Genomic DNA, 19,764 nt, shown 5'->3' on the forward strand with positions numbered 1-19,764 from the left:
TTCTGACTATTTTAAAAACTAGACTGAGACTCATCTTGGGCAATGTCTTCCTATTTTCTATCACTACAGCTCCAAAACCACTGATGAAGTGGGAACACTAATGTGAGCACTAGGAGTACTCGGTTCTTTTGCTGGACTTGGAGTGGGCCCACATGACCCTGTGCATATAATGCTGCTGACCTTTTTATAGTCCTTCTCTGTTGCCACTCGTAGTGAAACAGCACAGTAAGAACCATGGTATATTGCTGGGCCAAAAAAACTGGGGTAGATACAGCCTTAGAAGAGCATTAAAAAAAATAATATACAAGCAGGCTTAGGATAGACAGGCACATCTCTGCTATCCAATCAAAGCAATTCGGAAATTTGTTCAAGTGGCAAGTCAAGTAAATATCTGATAATGTGTGTAACTGCAAGCAAGAAGTGCCCCTCACATAAGGTCCTTCATATGGTTTAAAGCTAGAGTTGTGCTTAAGTATCACTCAGCACGCCAAGTCATTAGTTAGGACTTCAAGTGAAGATATTACAGAGCATGATCAGGTAAACTTAAGTAGATCAAGATGAAATGGTTAAAAAGATCTTTTTGAGTTGCCATGCTTCACCTGGACCTTGCACTCCCATAAATGCTATCAGGAATGTGTGAGAGCCTCAGGCTCAGCAGTGAAGAGACTGGGGGCTGAGCGTGTTCCCACTTGCTCTGGGCTCTGCAGAGTCCCAAGCACCACAGAGGCTGTGGTGGCACACAGTGAAATCTGGCAGACCTGCTAGGGGCAGAGGGAAGAGTGACAAGCAATAGCAGATTGGTAACATCCTAAGTTGCCATGGGCATCGCTGTGATTAATGTGTTCCCATAAACTTGGCCGTGACTCAGAGTCCAGTAGATATGTGGCCTAAATCCAATGATACAAATGTTTCTTACATGTTTATAGCCAAAAAGTTGTGAAGGAATGATTTCTCTCCTGTATAGAACAAAGTACAACTAAGTGTTCTCATTGCTGTTTAGCTTCATACCTTGTTTTCAAGCCTATCCTTTTTGCCCGTTGTTCTAGAAAGTACTGGATGAATGCCAAAACCTGAGATCCTGCCAACTCCTTGTCAATAGTCGGGTTTTTGGACCTGATCTGTGTCCAGGGACCACTAAATTCCTCCTTGTCTCCTTTAAATGCAAACCTAGTAAGTAATCCACATCAGGCAAATGTGGTTTTGTTTGTGTTTTGTTGTTTGTTTTGGTTAAAATGCAATTGCACAAGGTTTTGCATAAATCCATGTGAAGTTTTGAGACTCACATTAATAGCAAATTGTTTTTTTCTACTTTACCTTAGCTCTCCATTGTGTTCGCAACCTCAATATGCTTGCTGCCAATTTAATGAGCAGTGTAGTTTGGCAGTCAGATGTCAGACATCAGACTAGAAAGGAAAAATGTTTTGGAAAATATTTTTAAAGAGATGGCAATGATAATGTCATATTAGAAAGACAGAGCTGAACAGCAAAAACAGATGCTTGGGCTAAGGATCCAACTGATGAAGAAGATACTATAATAAGAAATAGGCAAAAATGCTCGAGGAGGTGGGACCAAAGCTTTCAAAGATTCTCTGTTACTACCTGCTATTTATAGAATAGTGGCTGGAAGATACATATGCATGGCTAACTTTGTTACAGAATCTCATTGTAGAGTCACCTGTGTTCCATGCAGGTAATTGATGTTGATATGTAAAGGGACAAATCCTGCCTCAAAGAGAATGCACTTTGTAAATGTGAGAAAAGTCTAAGAAAGATTAAGTCAATCATCATGAAGTTTCATTTATTGGTTTTTTTAATTGTTTTTCTTGTTGCTATTGTATATGAGAACAAGCCCTGGTAGCCCGGGGGCTCAGCTTTTTTTGGCAGCTAATCCCCAGTGTGGCTGAAATGGGTCCCAAAGAAAATAGTTGAGTGATGATTTATGGTTAGGTTCCGCAGCCAACTCAGAAATACCATCCCACAACTAAAGGAGAAAGCACAAAAGGGATTGTCTTTAATCAGACCATTAAGATAGACATAATTGGTGGAATAGGAACAGGGGTGGCAAGCAAGCTGGAAGGCCAATTTATGCAGAGTATTGAAGTCAAGAGCAGAGATACGGAATGGAGTAGGCAGATGTTACCTTTGGCAAAGCACTGACACAAGAACTCCCAAGGAGATTTAGTGGGCCAATCATCAGGAGAAAAAAATACCAGAAATTTAAAATTAAATTCTAAAAAAATTTAATGATTTTTAAATTATCTGGTTTATTAATAGTTAAAATTTTTCTTTACATATTTAAATTACTGCATTTTTAATAGTAGATTGAATTGTTATCATAGCTGTGTTTGTGTCAGTAGAAATTTCTTTTTACTAATCAAAAGTCAATTGGGATCCTGTTTGTTACATTCAAAAAGCTACTTGTTATTCCCACTGGAAATGAGCTACTGTGAATATATAATATTCTCTGTGATCAGAATTTTACAAAAGCTGGTCAAAACTGCATTTAACAGCAAGGGCTGCCTTCAGAATTGAGGAATAGTCCAGTTTCAGTGCAAATTACATGATCTCATGTGACAGGAAATTTGTATTTATAGGTAAGATATCAATATTGTTAGGCTTGACTGTGGAAAACGTCCTTACTCAAGAAATCACTTGAGCATAACTTCAAGTATATTTTACACTCTCCTTGCTTTCAAGTGGGCACTTAAGCAATTGCCTGAATCGTTTAGTTTTTCATCTGTTTAGAAATATTGTTGCTGTATCTCTGCAGAAGTCTCTGTTGTATTCTTACCCTTGTCTTATAGCACTTGTGGGTTTGTTTCTGTTGTCTGTACTTCCTTAGCTCCTCCAGCAACTATGGAGCACGGCTGTACAGACACAGAGCCCAGCTTTAGGTTGTCAGCCCTTGGATCAGAGGCTCTGTTTTCTTGGCATGATCCTTATGGGTGTACTGTATGGCAGGTGCTTCTGCAGAAGTAACAATCTGCAGCAGGTGAACTGTTTTTTTAAAATTACTCCTTTTAAACCTAAACTTGTGACTGCTGAGGAGCTCAAATGGAAGAAACTGGACTATTACCAAGAACATTAACCCTTTTTTTAAAATCTGTTCTAAGTGAAACAATAATGTTTTCTTTATTGAATAGATAAGTTTTTCTCTCTCCAGTTCCCCTAGCACCAACACTCACACTCCACTCACAGGGATACCACTCCATAACAATAAGGTTTCCCTTTTCTCCTGCTCAGCTCAGGAGCCTCCTTTTCCTGTTTTTACATTTTTAAAGGACAAAATCTGGAGCAGAATAAACTCTTCTGCCTGGCTTTATCTGCAGTAAAAAAATTTGCCACCATACCTAGACCAGGAAGACTTGGGCGGTCAAATGGTGCAAGCAGAGCAGCTGCTTAGGCCAGCAAGGGACCTCCTTGGCCAGATGGCAGATTTTAGCCAGTTCCCTAGGAGGGATAAGCCATGCTGTCTGGAGGATGGTCTCACTGGCTTCCCTACCTCTGTGCTGAGAGTGCTGCCAGTGTGCCTGTGCCAGATGAGAAAGGGAGAGGGTGTATTTTTCTCAGGCTCCTGATTCACATTGCTTTGTCAGCAAGACTTTGAAATGAGTCTATGCTAGATAGTCACGCTCAGGGAAAACCACTGACCTTGGTGGAGCCATGCAAATACAGCTGAGAACACTGGCTGGCTCAGGATACTTAGCCCATCCCCATGCCTTTGTGCCTCCCATTCTTCAGCAGTCACTCGGTGTATGCAGTGGCACTGGGTGATGCCAGCCATGCCCATGATTGATGAATGGTCAGAGGCTCTCAGCACTCAGACGAGCATCTGAAGTAGGCGTAGAATGGAACATTGTCCTGGGAGAGACAAAAGGAAAAGACAAGGCTTCTCCTACTGAGCAGCGGTGGAAAGCAAGCCAGGAAATGAGGCAGGAAGGGGGGAGGCTGTTCCAGTGGGAGAGGAGATTGGCAAAAGTTAACTTTTTGATTCCTTTCAAAAAGGAGCTGGAGGCTTTAGATAGTCATATGGAAGCAATTCAGCTGGAGGAAACACTCCACTTTGCTATTTGCTTTGTCTCTGGTTGTAACAGTGCCACATGTCACTTGCAACAGGACTTGCAGAAAAGCTGTTATCATGCTGCTATTTGCTGTTAACAGTCCAGTAGAGTAAATTGCCTCATGCTACCATATTGTTATTTGTTTTTATTTTAGCTGAATACAAAACCAAATCAGCATGTGAAAACCAGGAACTGAAACTCCACTGTCAGGAGTCCAAGTTCCTTATCATCTACTCTGCCACCTATGGCAGATGGGCACATGAGGAGAACATCTGCTCAACAGAAGTGGAGCGCGTCCCTCCCTTTGGTATGTTTTTACGCTGTTGATAGACCTTCTCCAAGCAGGTGCACAGGGTCGGCGGGAAGTAAATGGGGAGAAAACATCAGGTGCAAGAGCAATGGCATTTTGAAAGCACCAGTGCTTGAAATAGAGGAAAGTTTATTTCTAAAACTTAAATAAATTGCCCAGTATGAGGGAGAAATGTAGAGTAAGAAATGCAGCAAAGTAATAAACTTTCATACAGTTCATCAGTCCTTAGTATGCTTAACATAAAAAACCATTTCTGTTGGCTGTCTTGAACTTAGGCGATGTGTACTAAATGTCAGCTGTGTGCCTCTCTTCTTTTTCCAACTTCTGACAAGGATTAGGCAACCCGAGTGCCACGACACTTTGTTTTACTGTTACCTTCTTCTCTTGCCCCTGTTTTCTGCGAGCTCTTCCTTGCCTTAAATGCAGGCTGTAAGGATAGGGTCCATAGGTCAGGATCCATTGTTTTACATGCTGTTGTATGACCAGACTCCAAGACTGAGGTAGTATACTAGAAAATTAAACATGCCTGGGACTTCTCTCAGGCACCAAGTCCAGAAGGCAGGAACATCCTATGTGTGCAGCACTAAACTCACCCTCCAAAGCAGGATGACTGCATGCAAATCGCTTCTTGTGGCTGCTCCCTGGCCTGTGCTAGCTCCTCAGCTGTGATGGGGAGTTGCTGAGAGGATGCTGTTGGCCCATGCCAGATGGGTGCAGGGACCACACATATGAGTGGAGCACTGCACTGCAGTGCCAGAAACATGCCCTCTCACTGCTGATTTACTAGTACAGGTGCATCCATGTATATATATATATATATATATAAAATTAATTAATATATAAACAATATATTAATTTTTCTATAAGATTAATATTCCTTTTGTCAGACTGTGAATGCTTTCAGGCACAGATCATTCCTTTTTGAATAGGAAAAAGAACCCAAAACATTGTAAGTAGTTTTATGGTCTACATCGATAACCAGTCATTGACTTCACTGTTACAGACTCAGCTGGTGTATGATTAATGACTTACGACTCACATTTTATCACTAAATCGCTAAAATTATAGTAGTATGTGGTTGTGAGGGTGCTTGATGCTTGTGTGAATAATGTGTTCAGTGGGTGACACCGAAGGTATGAAGGTAAATTTTCAGGCCATGGAGAAGGCCAGCACAAGATATGTGTGCTGTTCAAGTCCCTCAGTACCACACAGGGAAGGACTTCTAGAGCTGATGTGCCAGCCCCCTGCAAAGGCTGAACTTTACTAAGAAACATGCTACAAGTGTAATCTATGAGAAACATCTCTGAACATCAGGAAGAGATCAATAACTAGCCTTAAAAGCCATTTGTCTGCAAGCCAATGTTTCTATTTAGTGATAGAGAATTTATTGAAAATGTCTTGGCTGAAAATCATAATCTGTTCTTAGACAAGAATCTGTTTTAAATTGCCAGGTGTATGTTTCGCACTGGCTATCTTGTGTGGTCCTTCACACAGACTTGTGCCTATCTGTTCTGTGGAGGAAACATTTTAGCATATTTCTGCCTCTCTGTTCTAAGGAGGAAACATTTTAATGGGTTTCTGATAGAGCTATATACCCTTCATGAGGGTGGTGGTAGTGTATGACACAAGGCAGAGCAGGGATAGCTAAGTTGATTGAGAAGAGCTGCCATCATACTTCTTGCACTTCATTCACCCCTGGAGATCACTCACTTGTCTCTAATGTCAGCACTTACAGTTCATAGATTAGAATACTGCAAACCCAACTGGATGAAGTTTCCCAGTATAAATAGAAAAAGAATTTGCAACAGTATCAAACTCTCTGCTGTGGCCTCTGCACACCAGCACCTCTGGAGCAACACCCTGTCTGGTGTGGGTTTTGTTTTCTATAAAGCAACCTAAAACTGTGGTAATAGGAGAGAGCATAAAACCTGAGACAAGCACAAGGTAGATCTACAGAAGGCAGATCCTTGTATAGATTTCCTGTTACTTTATTAAAGTGCTTGGCCTCTTCCTGCCTGGTACAAGTAACCCTCTGCAGTGAGTATAATTTTCAAAAGCGTCTATGTGGCTTGGGAGTACACGTTCAGTTACCACAAAAGACTTAGCATTTAGGAGCCAAATCCAATTGACTCCAGATCTGTGCATCTCAAGCTTAAATCTTATTCATGTGGTTATTTAGGCACACACAGATGTGAGTGGGTGCATGGTTAGACTTTTTAAATGTCTGTGTACCTTTCTGTCAGGGAGCAATGGTAATTTGAATGTCAATGTGATTTTAACGATTTGAGACAATTTGGAAAACTTAGTTCCACTGCTCTTCATTCCTGAATTGAGAGCACACATACTTGTATATGTTTGCACCAAAAGCTAAATCTGCTTCAGCACACATCCATTGTGGTTTCTACCCATGTTTGCGCATCTCAGCCTAAAGGCAGTGCTTAAGCCTTTCTGTTTCTTTCACTGCATCACAGGGAAACTGTGAGGTGGTTTTTTGTACCGTGCAGAAGAGAAGTCATCTGTAGGTCCTAATGACAAGTATAGGAATCCTCTGTTGAGCTCAAGAGTTTTGCATCTATCCGTACTTCATATGGTCCTGCTAGGAGTACTGGGTGTTGAATTAATTAGATACTTCTCTGGAGCTTGGTGACATCATGTTACATGTAATATAGCTGATAAGCAATTAATGAGAAACAGCAGCTTTGAACTGAGACAGATGTATTCCTAACTATCACTTTTCTGTGAAGAGTCTTATGAAATCAGCTGGCAGATTTTCAGAGCTTTGCTTCAAAGGGGACACAGGAAGATGTAATATTTCCTTAGCATAAAGTCTCTTCCCTGTACAGGAAATAGAATATATAAATCCATCTCTGGTATCTGTGATATCTGTGTGGCCTTGGAGCACTTGTAGGATCCTGAGGCTCAGCTCAACGTTTAGCATGACTGCCTCCTCTTGGAACTAGTTTTCTGAGCCAGTTTAATAATGTAAGTTAGGTGCCATTTTCCATACAAAGGTGGAAGAAGAGCAGTGGCATCATGGTGTCATGCCTGCTAGATAAAGCCTTTACAGTAGAGTTGTCCTCTGGTCGGGTTAAGTCTTGCTTATCCTAGGCAATGGAACGGCTTTAGCACGAGACAAAGCTAACTGAAAAGCCCACACAGGATGGGTTATGAGGAAACATACATTCAAGTCCTTGTTCTGATTCAGATAGAGAAGATTGGAGTCAGGGTAAAGATTTGAACTACTGAGTACAAGAAGCTCTCTAATGTGTACCATAGCTATACAGCACTACTTCAGTCCCAAGACTGATACCTAATTATATGTGTGACTTGCACCTTTCATTTCAGAATGTTTCTTGCTTTTCTTAAAAATGAGCAGAAACAAAAAGCTGCATTTAGAACAACTCATCTTGCTCATTGCAGCTTGGGGGAGTGGGAGGATTTGTCAAAGAATGTGAAACTTCCATGTAAGATAGCTATAAAACATGTTTCCTGCTTTTTATCACTTTCAGCTTCCAAGTGAAATATAGCATTTTTACATGTCTCAGGTCTTGTTCACTGACTTGTCGTGAGGGCTGTTCATTCCAATGAGTGGTCACCGTTGCCCACTTCAAGGAACAGTGTGTAAAATCTTGTCTCCAGGCATTTTAGGATATTTTGCCTTCAGGAAAAGTTTCTTCTGCAAAGTAAGCTCCTACCATAAGTGACAGAGTTAATTGAAGCACAGGGAATTATTTCCATTATAAGATCTCTGGATCATTGCAGGAAAATAAAAAAACTCCAAGCAGTGTCCTGCTTCTGCAGCTGTTCAAATGACTGGCACTGTTAGGATTGTACAGAATTTACAGAAGGTAACCTCCCTGTTTTACTAAGATTATCAAAAACATCCCAAGAAAACTAAAACTTTTTTTGGGTACGGTTTTGTAGCAGATGGTTCTGCTTAGAGGAATCTGTTGTGCCCAGCACCAAAGCAGGAAACCGTAGCAGTTTGTTGCTGTTTCAGTTGTTGCCTATTCTGGCATATTCTCTATATTTGTACTAACATGTGTGTGAGGAAAGAGGAAAACTTACTGCCCAAACAGGTTACCATAGAGAGTACAAGGAAGATTCAGGTCAGCAAACACTTCTCAGGTAGTAAATTACTCTTGTTAATACATGAAAGTACTTGAAAGAAGGCTTGGTAGTGGGTTGCGTCTAGCTGCAACTTGCAAGCTAGAACACTAAAATGTCCTTCCCAGAAATTTCACCTGGATATGCACTGGCTGGCCAGATGTGCATTCCCCTGAGCACTAATGACCAGCAGAGCCCTGAATTGCATGTCTTCATTGCTGGAAGGTAGGGTCCTTTTCAGCATAGCCCTCTCTTTCACCTGTTCCCACTTTTGGGAGGCTGAGAGAAGTGGAGAATTCAGGCACTCTCATCACAGTTTGCACCAGGCATGACATACCCTGGGGCTGGGTTTTGTCCTAATCTCCTCCCAGTGGAATGGCATTCAGCTAAGAAGAAAGGATGTTAGCAAAGCACATAGATTTCCAAAATCCTTTAGGTTCCCTCCAGCCCAACAAGGCGTCATGATTTTGTTGTGTAACAGCATTTTGTGCTACTGTGATTCCTTTTCTTTTTTTTTTAATCAATATTGTGGATAATTCAGAGGTCTTACATCTATTACTCACTGAGAGTGACTGAAAAGCTTTTGGTTGCTTTCTCTTACTAAGAGATGTATTATACTCATAGTGTGAGCCAGTCCTGTGTGTAAGTCTCTTGAGAGCAGATGTAAGTGATGTAAAGGTACAGGTGGCTATAGGTAGATCTGGAAATGCTTACACACTCAAGTTATTAGGTTCATGCTAGCTATAGACTTCTAGGTGCCATAAAACACTAACCATGTATGTTGGCCAAAATTTAGGAAATGCTGGATATTGAAGCACAGACACTTCAAGGACCACTTAGTCAATACCAGGAACACTTGAGCCCAATCTTCTGCTGTGGGAAGAAGAAAGAGCTTGTAGCTCTGAGCTTCTACAGAGAAGGTGATTAAGTCCTTTCTACACTGCAGGTGTCACTGTTTGAAGGCCTGGGTATGCCCTTCCATTCCTGAGCATCATCTGTTTAGCATATATTTACTAGGTAACTGGGTCAAACACAGGCCCTGTAGGCAGTTGTGCAAGTGGCAGGCTCCTGAATGGAAGAAACTTGAGGCTGCAGAACAGTTATTTTATTAACACAGGATAGGACCTCATACAGGGACACCATGAAAGAGCAAATGTGCTCCGGCTGTGAAGGCAGGGGGATGGTTTGAGTGGGGCAGATGCAGCGGCAGTGTTCTGTAGCAGGACCAGGGCTCAAGCTTGTGAGGTAGGTTCATGTCTCCCTTTGCAGCTTCTGCCACTAGTGCCTTGCGACTTTGGGTGTGGGAGACAACAGTCAACTGAATTTTATGGGTACAAAAGTAAGGATAAAATTGTTGGATTTTGCTTCCACTGCAAAACTGCAGAGTCAACTCTGTGTCAACTCAGAGTCAACTGCCTCTGGTTGCAGATATGATAGGAAAAGTTCCTTGTCCATGTCAGCCTGAGAAAACTGCGAAGCTTAGCAGGTGTTTTGGGCCCCAAAAAGTGCCAGTAAGAGCTATTGCAACCTCTGCCCCAACAAATCTTGTCAAGACAAAGCTCCCTAAAAAGAGAAGGTGTTTAAAGCAGTGGCAGGATGAGAAGCAAATGTTTGAAGGGAAGAAGCGAGCAGCCACCGTTTTTAGAGTCCAGTTAACTTTCTGTTGAGATGAACAGGGAAAGTCACATTTGGCTGAGCAGATGTTTGAAGTTTGCTTCAACCATACTCAGACACACATCACTTCATCCATTAATGTTTTCTTTACTAGGAATACAGGGGGTTTCTGGTGTATAATTTTTTCTAGCTTAGATTTTTGGACTGTTTGGAAAAGTACCGTTGGTACTCAAGTCTAAAAAATAAGCCTAAGAACTCCTGTCCTGCTTGTGTACATGCAGGTACATGTGTACCTAAATGGTGCAAAACAAAGCAATGAGCATTCAAGCAGAGGGAATCTGGTTCCTGCTGCTGCCAGCCAGCATGGGGTTCCACTTGTCTCTTGCCCTCTGTATTTGTGCTGGCAGATGAATCCCCTGCTCTGTGCATATGCATGTGCAAGAAGGAGAGAAGGACCAGGTTGTTTTGGTTTGGGTTTTTTTTGTCCAAAATACATACAAACTGAATTCTGAACTCAAGAGACGCTAGTAAATAAAACCAAGCAATGGGCTAATCTCATGCAGGCTTACAAGGGCATCGCAACAAGCACTGCAGAGGGAGAGAGAGGGTGCAGCTTTTCAGAAAGCCTGGGTGCTGTCTTCACTTCCAAGGAATGGCTTGTGCTAGCAGTGAGTAGTATTTTTAGTGTATCATACTGCCTTGTTTACTGACAATACTTGGACCCGGAATATAAAGGTATCAGCAACGCTTTCAGTAAGTCCTGCTGATCATATTGTGTGTTTTTGCTAGAATCAGCGGTTCAAATGACCCTTTTCTGATGCATAGGCAGGACCCTGTGTGCCATGCTCTTGCATAAATTACCATGCTATTATGGTAACTTTGTTTAGGAATCTGCAGCCTTAGCTTGCTCAGAATGCCATAGTTTCCCCTTGTCAGTTCTTATCCCCGGAGCTGATAATATGGGCTCCACAAAGCACAAGCCATCCCGATTTGGTAGTGTGAAATCTTTGCTTTCAGTTGATTTTAAAAGCAAGCTCCTTATTCTTTTGCAGGGAGGCACAGCCCAGAAAGCGTAAAGCAGTGTAAGCCAGCAGTTTGGGATGAAAGCAAGAAGCAACTGGGCTCTGGTATTGGAGTGACAAATTGTGAAGGGGTTTCTTTTTTGGGTGCCCTGGTCCTTCACCAGCACGTTACTTTTCATGTCATGCGGATCTACATTTGAGACACATCCCCTTACCCACCACATTCTTGAGGCTCACCCTGTGCATAGTGATGTGGGAGAAGACGGCAATTAGTAACGTTTGGAGAGGATGTGACAGGATGCTATTGCCAGAGCTTGGCACAAGATGCTCAGGACGGCTCTGGCTGCTCCATCACCTGCAGGTCTTGGGTGGCAGGGTGGAAAGAAAGGGAGGGAAAGCTCCTCTTGTCTGAATTGAGAGAAGCTTTAAGAAACCAGAAGACAAATTGCTTCTCATTAAAGCCTGCATGATTTATGGCATATCATTTGCATGCCAAAACTTTCCTAAACAAAGCTAATCAGGCAGCTGAAAGCCTTTCCTCCAGAAACAAGGCTCTCTACTCCTAACTGTTAAATAGTTGCAGTCAGATTTGATAGTTTATTACTGCATTAAGAACCTCTTCTTGACACCCGTATCTCCATGCCATCCATATAAGTGTCTGTTTCAAAAGATCCACCGAGAGTCTTGGTGTGTAACAGGCAACTTTGGGAGAAAGGCATGAAGAATGAGTGTTTTCCCAGTCACACATTGCTGCCTTTTCTGCTGGATGCCACCAGCCTTCTAGCATGCTGGGAACGTGCCTTTCAAAAGGCAGTTGATGTTAAACGTATGGTACCAATTTAGCAAGCCCCAGGAACATGTGTGTAGCTCAGACATTACTTAGACAATCAGAAAGAAGGCATATTGCATATTTATGTTCATCTCCTGATCGGTGATTTCTTTGGGACCGTTCAGTGGGACCATTCACTCATTTACTCAAAACGCGGCACTGACTGAATCCTCTCCTCGTTCAGGTACTGCAGTAAGGTACCATAAGGACCAGAAGGAGGATGAGTTATTCCTAGCGCCAGCTCTGCATTGCTGTAGCTGGATTGCTGTTAGACCCCAAGCAAGTCTGGATGAAACTAGCTTCAGCATCCCCTGAGCACACACAGATTCCTCTGACTTCAGTGTAGACACACTTCTGTAATGTCTGCTTGTGGGAGATTGTACAGATGAAGTTGCAGACATTGAAAAAGTGGCCTTCGGTACAAAATACACAGAATTCTTCCAAGCTGAAATCATTGCTCAGCTGGCATTGTAGCTGCTGGAAGAGCTAGTGGGGAGATAGCAAGGACACATATAATCCAGAGAGAAAAAAACTGAACATTTTTTGACTGAATCACTAAAAGCCAAAATGTTGTTAGACCACAGGAAGCTGTTAAATAGGGGGTTTTTGTTATAGGCCTTTCCAGTTAACATCTGTGGTGTCCTGCAGAAGCAAGCCAGCCTTGGTTTGCATTTACTCACCTGTGACACCAGGCAAGCTTTGGGAAGTTCTCCAAAAACTCGCCTGCCAAGAGCCTGTAGGCATATGACGACTGATTCCTCAGGTAGAGGAGCCAAATCCAACATGAATATAGATGATAAAGAACTATTAACTTCTACAGAAACAGGAACAAACATTTACCAAAGGCAAAATGAAACATGTACTCACCATATCACTGAATTTGTAGAAAACATCAGCACAACAGCTGAAATTTTGTAGAAACATAATTCAGTTGCTGGATCGTTGTTGTGCTCCCAGTCCATTCATTTATGAATCATCTGGTAATTCGTCCTGATGATTCTTCAGGGCTTTTTGTACTTGCCAAAATAAGCTACTTGGCTGACTAAAATGTCCACCCAAATATATCTTTACTCATCTGAAATCACCAGGGAGAGAAACATCTGAATTACTTAATCAGAACTACCCAATGTTTTAGGTCAGCCTTCTCTGCCTGCCCAGCAGTCTCCCAAGACACACAGGCATGAGGACTTTAGGTCTCTGAAAACACCACTTTAGGTCTCTGAAAACACAGGCATGAGGAAGAGTTGCTCTCCCAAAAATCCATGTCCAAAGGTAACCTGCAAGCCCTTTGGCAAACAGGTCAGCCCAATACCTCCCGATGAGCTTCACTCAAGTATATGACTTATGTAGTGCTGCTGTCAGGGGTTTAACTCTAAAAATCACAGATCTGCTCCGTTTTCATATACTAAATGGCAGTCTTCCTTGTCAAGAACTCCAGTCTCAAACCTCCTCTTTCTTTTCAAACAAGACCGATTTGGGGAACCTTTGGAGTCTTCGCAAGCACTGTCTCTCCTTCCGCTTAAGGGGCACAAATGAGCCTCAGCAGTTGGAAGGTGACAAGATGTCTTTATTACAGGAAGGAGGACTGTTTTAATGCCTAGAGAGGTATGTTTTTAGAGCTCTGGAGTGTCCCTGCCTTGGGAGACTAGAGTAAGAAATACCAATCATACACAGAAGGTCCTAAAATGCATGAGGTAACGCTGACTGGAAGCAGACAGCTTTAGTAAAGTATTACTCCAGACTTGTCATTTCTGCATAGTTTCTGTTTAGAAACCAAAACTAAGGGGTGTTTTTGCTTTGTGGTTTGGAGTTTAGCACATGTGGATACTGGGAATTTAATCACATCTATTCTTCCTTTTTTTAAAGCAGATCTTTGAAAGTTTGACTCATACACTTTCCCACTCAAGTAATTTCAGCTTCAGAGTAAAATCATGCTAATCAAGTTTTATTGTTTTAGTAAGTGTGGTAGAAGGCCTAAGTCTTGAACAAAGAAATCCCAAATCAAAGTGTAGATATTAGCAAGGCAAGTTTTCACACGTGGTGCATTCTTCTTGTTCTGCTCAGTCCACAGGGAGAGAGAGGTTCAGCAATGTGGACTCTCTTCACCTGTGTAAAGTCGGGGGTGGGTTAGGCTGCTCTGAAAATGATGTGGGTTGCTTCTTGTAATTAGGGCGTGAAGGACAGTGCAGCGTAGATGCTGTTGAGGTTGCTTTAAGCATGCAAACTTGACTTGTAGTGGTGGCCTTACTAGAGCAGCCTGAAATTTGGTATGGGAAGAAGCAGCCAGATGTTTTCCTGATTAAATATTGAGCCCATTTTGACCTCTTTGCCACGGCAGAATGGCTCCTACCAGTGACAGGCATAAGAAATCAAAAGCTACACCAAACTTCACTGTAGCCCTAGCTATTGCATCACACACAAATTGCTCTCACCTGGCTTGAACTGAAATTAGGCATCCAGTCAAATCATCCATCTCGATAGCCCAGGGACCTGCAAACAGCACTGAATCTCCCTTCATTTGCACACTCATCTTGAGATGGAATAAATGGACAGCTATTGGGATGTGCTTATTTTTTTCCAAGTGATCCTGAAGGGAACATAGAGGTCTTATACTGGGTACCTGTTCAGAGCTTGACATGAATTTTAACTGCAACCTTAGTATGCACCTGAAAGAGCACGAGGTAGCTTGCTGCAAGTTCATATTTTCATTGCAGCTGACTTCCTTGCATTGACAAGTCTCGATATTTAATTCTGAAATCCTGCTTAGGCAAATATAATTGAAATCAATAGCAAATTTGTATCTCTAGTCATGCATATAGCAGCTATCATTTCTGATAACACCGGTGTTGTTTATTTATTGTATTTTTCTTTCAGACTGTTTGTCTTACACGGCGCTAGAAGTTTTATCAAAAAGGTGTTACGGGAAACAGAGATGCAAGATCATTGTCACTAGCCAGGATTTTGGAAGTCCGTGCCTACCTGGAGTGACAAAATACCTTAACGTCAGCTATACATGTGGTAAGACCAAATGCACGATCGCTTTAAAGACCTCATTCTGCTTGTACAGAAAAACAATGCCAAATGGTGCACACATGGGGAGATACACACATGCATGAACACAGAGGCTTCCTAAATCTCCCCGTCCTTTTAACATAGGAATACAAGAACAACCAGAATATGTGAACAATCCCATGGGCAGAGCTGCACCTAATGTTAACTCAGGCATTAAGGTTGGTTTTTTTTCTATAAAATGCAATTGACAATACAATTTCAAGTATGTGGTTTAGTATTTTGAGAAATACTGTCATAATAGGAATCTGTTCTACAGAATTCACCTGCAGCAGAGCTAGGAAAAATAACCTGGCATTGCCTGCCGTCAGTGCAGGTAAAGCAGTCCAGCATAATTGAAGCACTGTGTACAAGCCCAGTCCTGAAATCTGATTCACATGAGCATACCTACAGCCTTCGGCCTTACAGAAGGATTTCCTTCCTCATGGGCAAAGTCTCACTAAAAGTAAAGGTCTGCGGTTATACATCCTTTGCAGGACTGAAGCCTACTTCAGCCTGTTCCTCAGGCAAGAGGGAAGAGTTTTCCATATTCTTTACCATAGACTAATACATTTACATCAGGGGAAAGCAGAATTCCCTACAATTCTTTTTCTCAAAAGCAAAGGTCATGGGGCAGCAAAGTGGAATATCAATGAAGGTGAGAGAAAAGTGGTTGCAGGACTTCAGTGTGGTGCCTTATTGTGGTATTGCACATTTTTAGGAATGGCTGTGCATTTCTTAAGCCTTGAACATATTTCCTCATGCTCTGCTTGCTGCTGCTGGCTAGCTGTGGGGTGGAAGTATGAGGGTCAGGGGTGATCGTCTCTCACACGTCTCTGCTTCAACCAGAGGATGCGTAAAAGCTTTTTCACCAAGTTACCGCTCTGCTTACTGTGCACTGCTTGGAAAGCTGCCAGCCCTGCTCCTTTCTGGCTCTTTCTGCTCTGCAGGGAGTCACAGCAGTAGCTCCATGGGGACATATCACAGAGTCCTTTCGCTGCATCTCTAGTGTAGTGGTCAAAGGGCACAGGTTATCTGAGACGTGCTTTTGCGAACAGCAGTGTAGGATTGATTACCAGATCACCGTGTACCTGAAGATCAGAGGAAAATGAGCCCCGGCTGCTTCCTTGCTGGCATGAGAGATTTTCTTTTCCAGTGTTCCCGTGAGTTAGTTGTCAGGTGGGAGGCATTGCAGTAATTCAGCTTTATGTTGTTGAAGAGAGCTGGAGATCTGCCTTTGCACTATGTTATATTATTGTGGAGTTGCCTTCATGCTGTAGTAACTTCATGAATGAGTTAATGGAATTCTCTTTAATTAGAGTAAGGATAATTACAACAGATTGTACTTTATTGCACATCTATGTACTAGAAAACCAGCATAAGTTTGTTTACAGTGAGGTTTTGCATTGTGTTACTTACTGAAGTCATTTTGCAAAAACACGTGGGTAATAAATAGTGTTCTTGTGTGCTGCTGGCACATTTTGAAGACTGTTTTCTTCTGCCAAATCCCACCAAGCTGTGCAATCTGAAGCATTAGCCAATGATTTGCAGGTCCAATTATTTTACAATCATCTAGTGAACATGGGGAAGAATTTGAGCATATTCCAAAACAGTATTTTACATTCTTTCCCCTCACTAGAAGATCCCTGCTAACCTGATGCTTCCCAAGACAGGTAAACAGACCTCCCCCTGAAATGACAGGGGCACGACAGAGCAGACCACGTTCTCTGAGGACTATGCCATACTTGAAAGTATTTCCATCATGGTCAGGAATGTGAAAAAAATCATAGTCCCCACCTCAGTGGTCAGCAACCATTTAGGGCTAGTGTGTCTGGCTGCATTTTTATTTTTTCAGTTAATTCCTGCTAGTAAAAAACTTAAGCAGGAGCCTGGGGGTGCTGGTTTCTTGTGGTCTCAGTGCCCCCGATTACCTGCTCCGCATCATCTCGTGTCTGCACAAGGTGACACCTCCTGGCTGTCACAGAGGCTGGACTTCAGGAACCTCTCTCAGGAAACACAGCTCCTGATCCCCCTCATTGTATCTGCACTCCCTGGATGCCATTCAGAGGCTGTCTGTGGGCTGCCTTGGGCAACTTGTGGTAGGTGACTGACTCCCACCCTACTTGACAAAGCAGTGCTGGCACAAGTTGTGGTATAGATGTGACTATCTTGATAAAAAATGCTCATGCTAGTACCAGTTATGCTGTTCATCGACCTGATGCAGGCTATCCTGGCTAAAGTCCTTGTGTTTGAAATGAAGTCATAATGAAAACTAATGATGCAAGCAGTCAGGAGCTTTTTTTTTGTCCATGACATTTTGAATTAAGCATCCTCCTACAACAGGTATTTGAATAGCATATTAAACAGCTGTTCAAACCCTATGGGAAGCCATGGGGAAAGGATTCAGTCCTGTAGCAAGCAAAGCTCTGGGAAGTCCCCCCTGAGAGGGGAGCAGAAGCAACATCGGCACAAGTGAAGGAACCCTGACCTGGACACCAGGCCATGTGACAGGAGCTTCAGGTCATGCAAAGGTGCCAGGGACAGTACGTCCTCCCAGGATGTTGTTCATAACACATGCACATTGTTCATACCAGCCAGGTCTGCAAATTCAGAGTGCAGCCTGAGAACAAACCAACCTGCTCACTGTCTGCCTCATGCACCAGCAAAAATATTTTGCTGCTGGCAAACTGTTAAGAATTACAATGAGGTGCAAGCCAAAATAGAAATGAGCTCATTGTCCCCTATCTCTCTTGGCCTTCTATTGCAAACAGAAGTTAAAAGTCCCCAAAAAATTCCTTCATCAGGAAAGGAAACAGCTATGACTTTGAGCCCACACATAAAGAAAAGTTCTGCTCAGGAAGAAGTGTTATTATTAATTATTTTTCAGATGAAAACTATGCTAAGCTGCAAACCTCATTCTCCTCTGTTCCGTTTAACTTTCCTGAGCACTATTTATTGGCATATGTTTCTGTGTGGGATAGAGGTGAGCTTCATACTTGAAATTTCTTCCTTTTTTTCCCTGCTTCACATCAGTCTGAAAATCAGTCAATCTGCCTTCACATAGTACAGGGAACAGGTGCCAAGATCTGGGTATCTGAAGGGCTCATTCATCTAACACAGAATATGTGAACTCTCAATGTCTGCATGATGCATCTGCTTTTAGCTCTTTTAATTATTTTAAGAAGGGTGGGAAAATGTATCAAGGGAAAAAAATTAATGAAATGTGAAGGATGCAGCCCACTCCCACCCAGCGCATCTCTTCCTAGTCTGTGCACCTTCCTTCTTGGTGACCATTTATCTCAGAGGCTTTGCAGAGGATATCACGCAAGACTTTAAATGTTTCTCTGAGACTTACAGTGAATTACACTCATCCAAACCCAGCATCTAGATGCAGTTTAGCATCTGACTGTAGCCCAGTTAATCCTGTATGTACGGGCCAATATTGTCTCCTATCCACTGGTTGGCACACCCCTTGTGGGGTGGAAAACAAGGGGTCGGAAAACAAGGGGCAGGTCCCCATACTGTTTGCAGCTGCATTGATGTTCCTGGAGCTCCGTACAGGCTGGTGTGTGACTCCAGTCACAGGTCCAGAGCTGCCCTTACTAGTCCCTAGCAAGAAATTGCAGTATTGCCTGTCTCCTTTGGTGTTTCACTGTTCTTTAGGTGAAAATCACTGGGTCTCTGCCTGTGTGTCCCATCCCTCAGGCTTGCTCTTCCTGCCACACTTGCCCTTATCTCCCTTCCCTGCTCACCCCACCTTCACAGAATCACAGAATATCTCAAATTGGAAAAAATCCATAAGGATCTTGAGTCAACTCCCTGCTCTTTGCAGGACTACTTAAAATTACACCATGTGACTAAGAGCATTGTCCAGATGCTCCTTGAACTCTTGACAAGCTTCATGCCATGACTACTTCCCTGGGGAGCCCATTCCAGTGACCGACCACCCTCTCAGTGGAGAACCTTTCCCTAAGGTCCAAGCTGAACTTCCCCTGGTGCAGCTTCATTGCATTTCCTCACGTCCTGTTGTTGGTCACCAGAGAGAGGAGATCAGCACCTTCCCTTCTGCTGCCCTCCTTGAGGAAGTTGGAGGCTGTGATGAGGTCACCCCTCAGCCTTTTCTTTTCCAAGTTGAACAAACCGGATGACCTCAGTCACTCCTCGTAAGTCTTGACCTTGAGACCTTTCACCATCTTGGTTGCTCTCTTCTGGACACTAATAAACTTTAATGAAAAACGTAGATATGTAGTCCTTCAAGTTGCTACAGAGACTCAAAATAAGTGGTGTTGAATAGGAATAAACAAATCGTTTTCGGTCTTCTTCCCAGTTACTTTATTTCCTTTCCCACCTCCTTTTCCTCCCTCCCAGTGCTACCCTGTGAGCAGCGTGCTCTCTGCCACTGCCCTATGCCACAGCATCCTGGTGCCGTGCTTCGCGGTGCGCCAGGTCTGTGGGTGGTGGTGGCAGGAGGAGGGCGTATAACCGGGCACAGCCTCTCCTGAGGCATTTGCCAGCCATCAGGGTTAGAGTATGACTTGGTTCCTAAAAGTCAAGGCGACACAGCAGGCAGCGGCAGCGCTCTGGCCGGGGCTGGTACAGCGAGGATAAGCACCATGCACCACCTCTGCAGTCGTTCCCGGCCTTTGGGCGTGATGGAGCATCTCTGGGCCGCCGAGGAGGCTCAGGCTGGCTGCAGTGTCGGGGCTGGGCTTGCACTCTGGCAGGGCTGGCGCCTGCCCGCGCTGGCTCTGGACACAGCCACCCCCTCCGATC

General features: G+C 43.1%; 1 protein-coding gene across 3 annotated transcripts in view; it reads left to right on the top strand.

Annotated features, from left to right (window-relative positions):
• The window catches only part of EVA1C (eva-1 homolog C), a 50,588-nt gene that overhangs the window by 27,952 nt on the left and 2,872 nt on the right, over positions 1–19,764 (top strand). For 2 of the 3 annotated variants that reach the window (XM_080374729.1, XM_080374730.1), the window contains exons 3-5: positions 1,047–1,170; positions 4,216–4,368; positions 14,818–14,961. In XM_080374729.1, the coding sequence (XP_080230855.1) occupies positions 1,047–1,170; positions 4,216–4,368; positions 14,818–14,961 (421 nt within the window). The remainder of the gene's footprint in view (positions 1–1,046; positions 1,171–4,215; positions 4,369–14,817; positions 14,962–19,764) is intronic. The other variant, XM_080374731.1, reaches the window with a different exon arrangement.

The sequence above is a fragment of the Falco punctatus genome, assembly GCF_963210335.1.
Source record: "Falco punctatus genome assembly, chromosome: 2".
NCBI lineage: Eukaryota > Metazoa > Chordata > Aves > Falconiformes > Falconidae > Falco > Falco punctatus.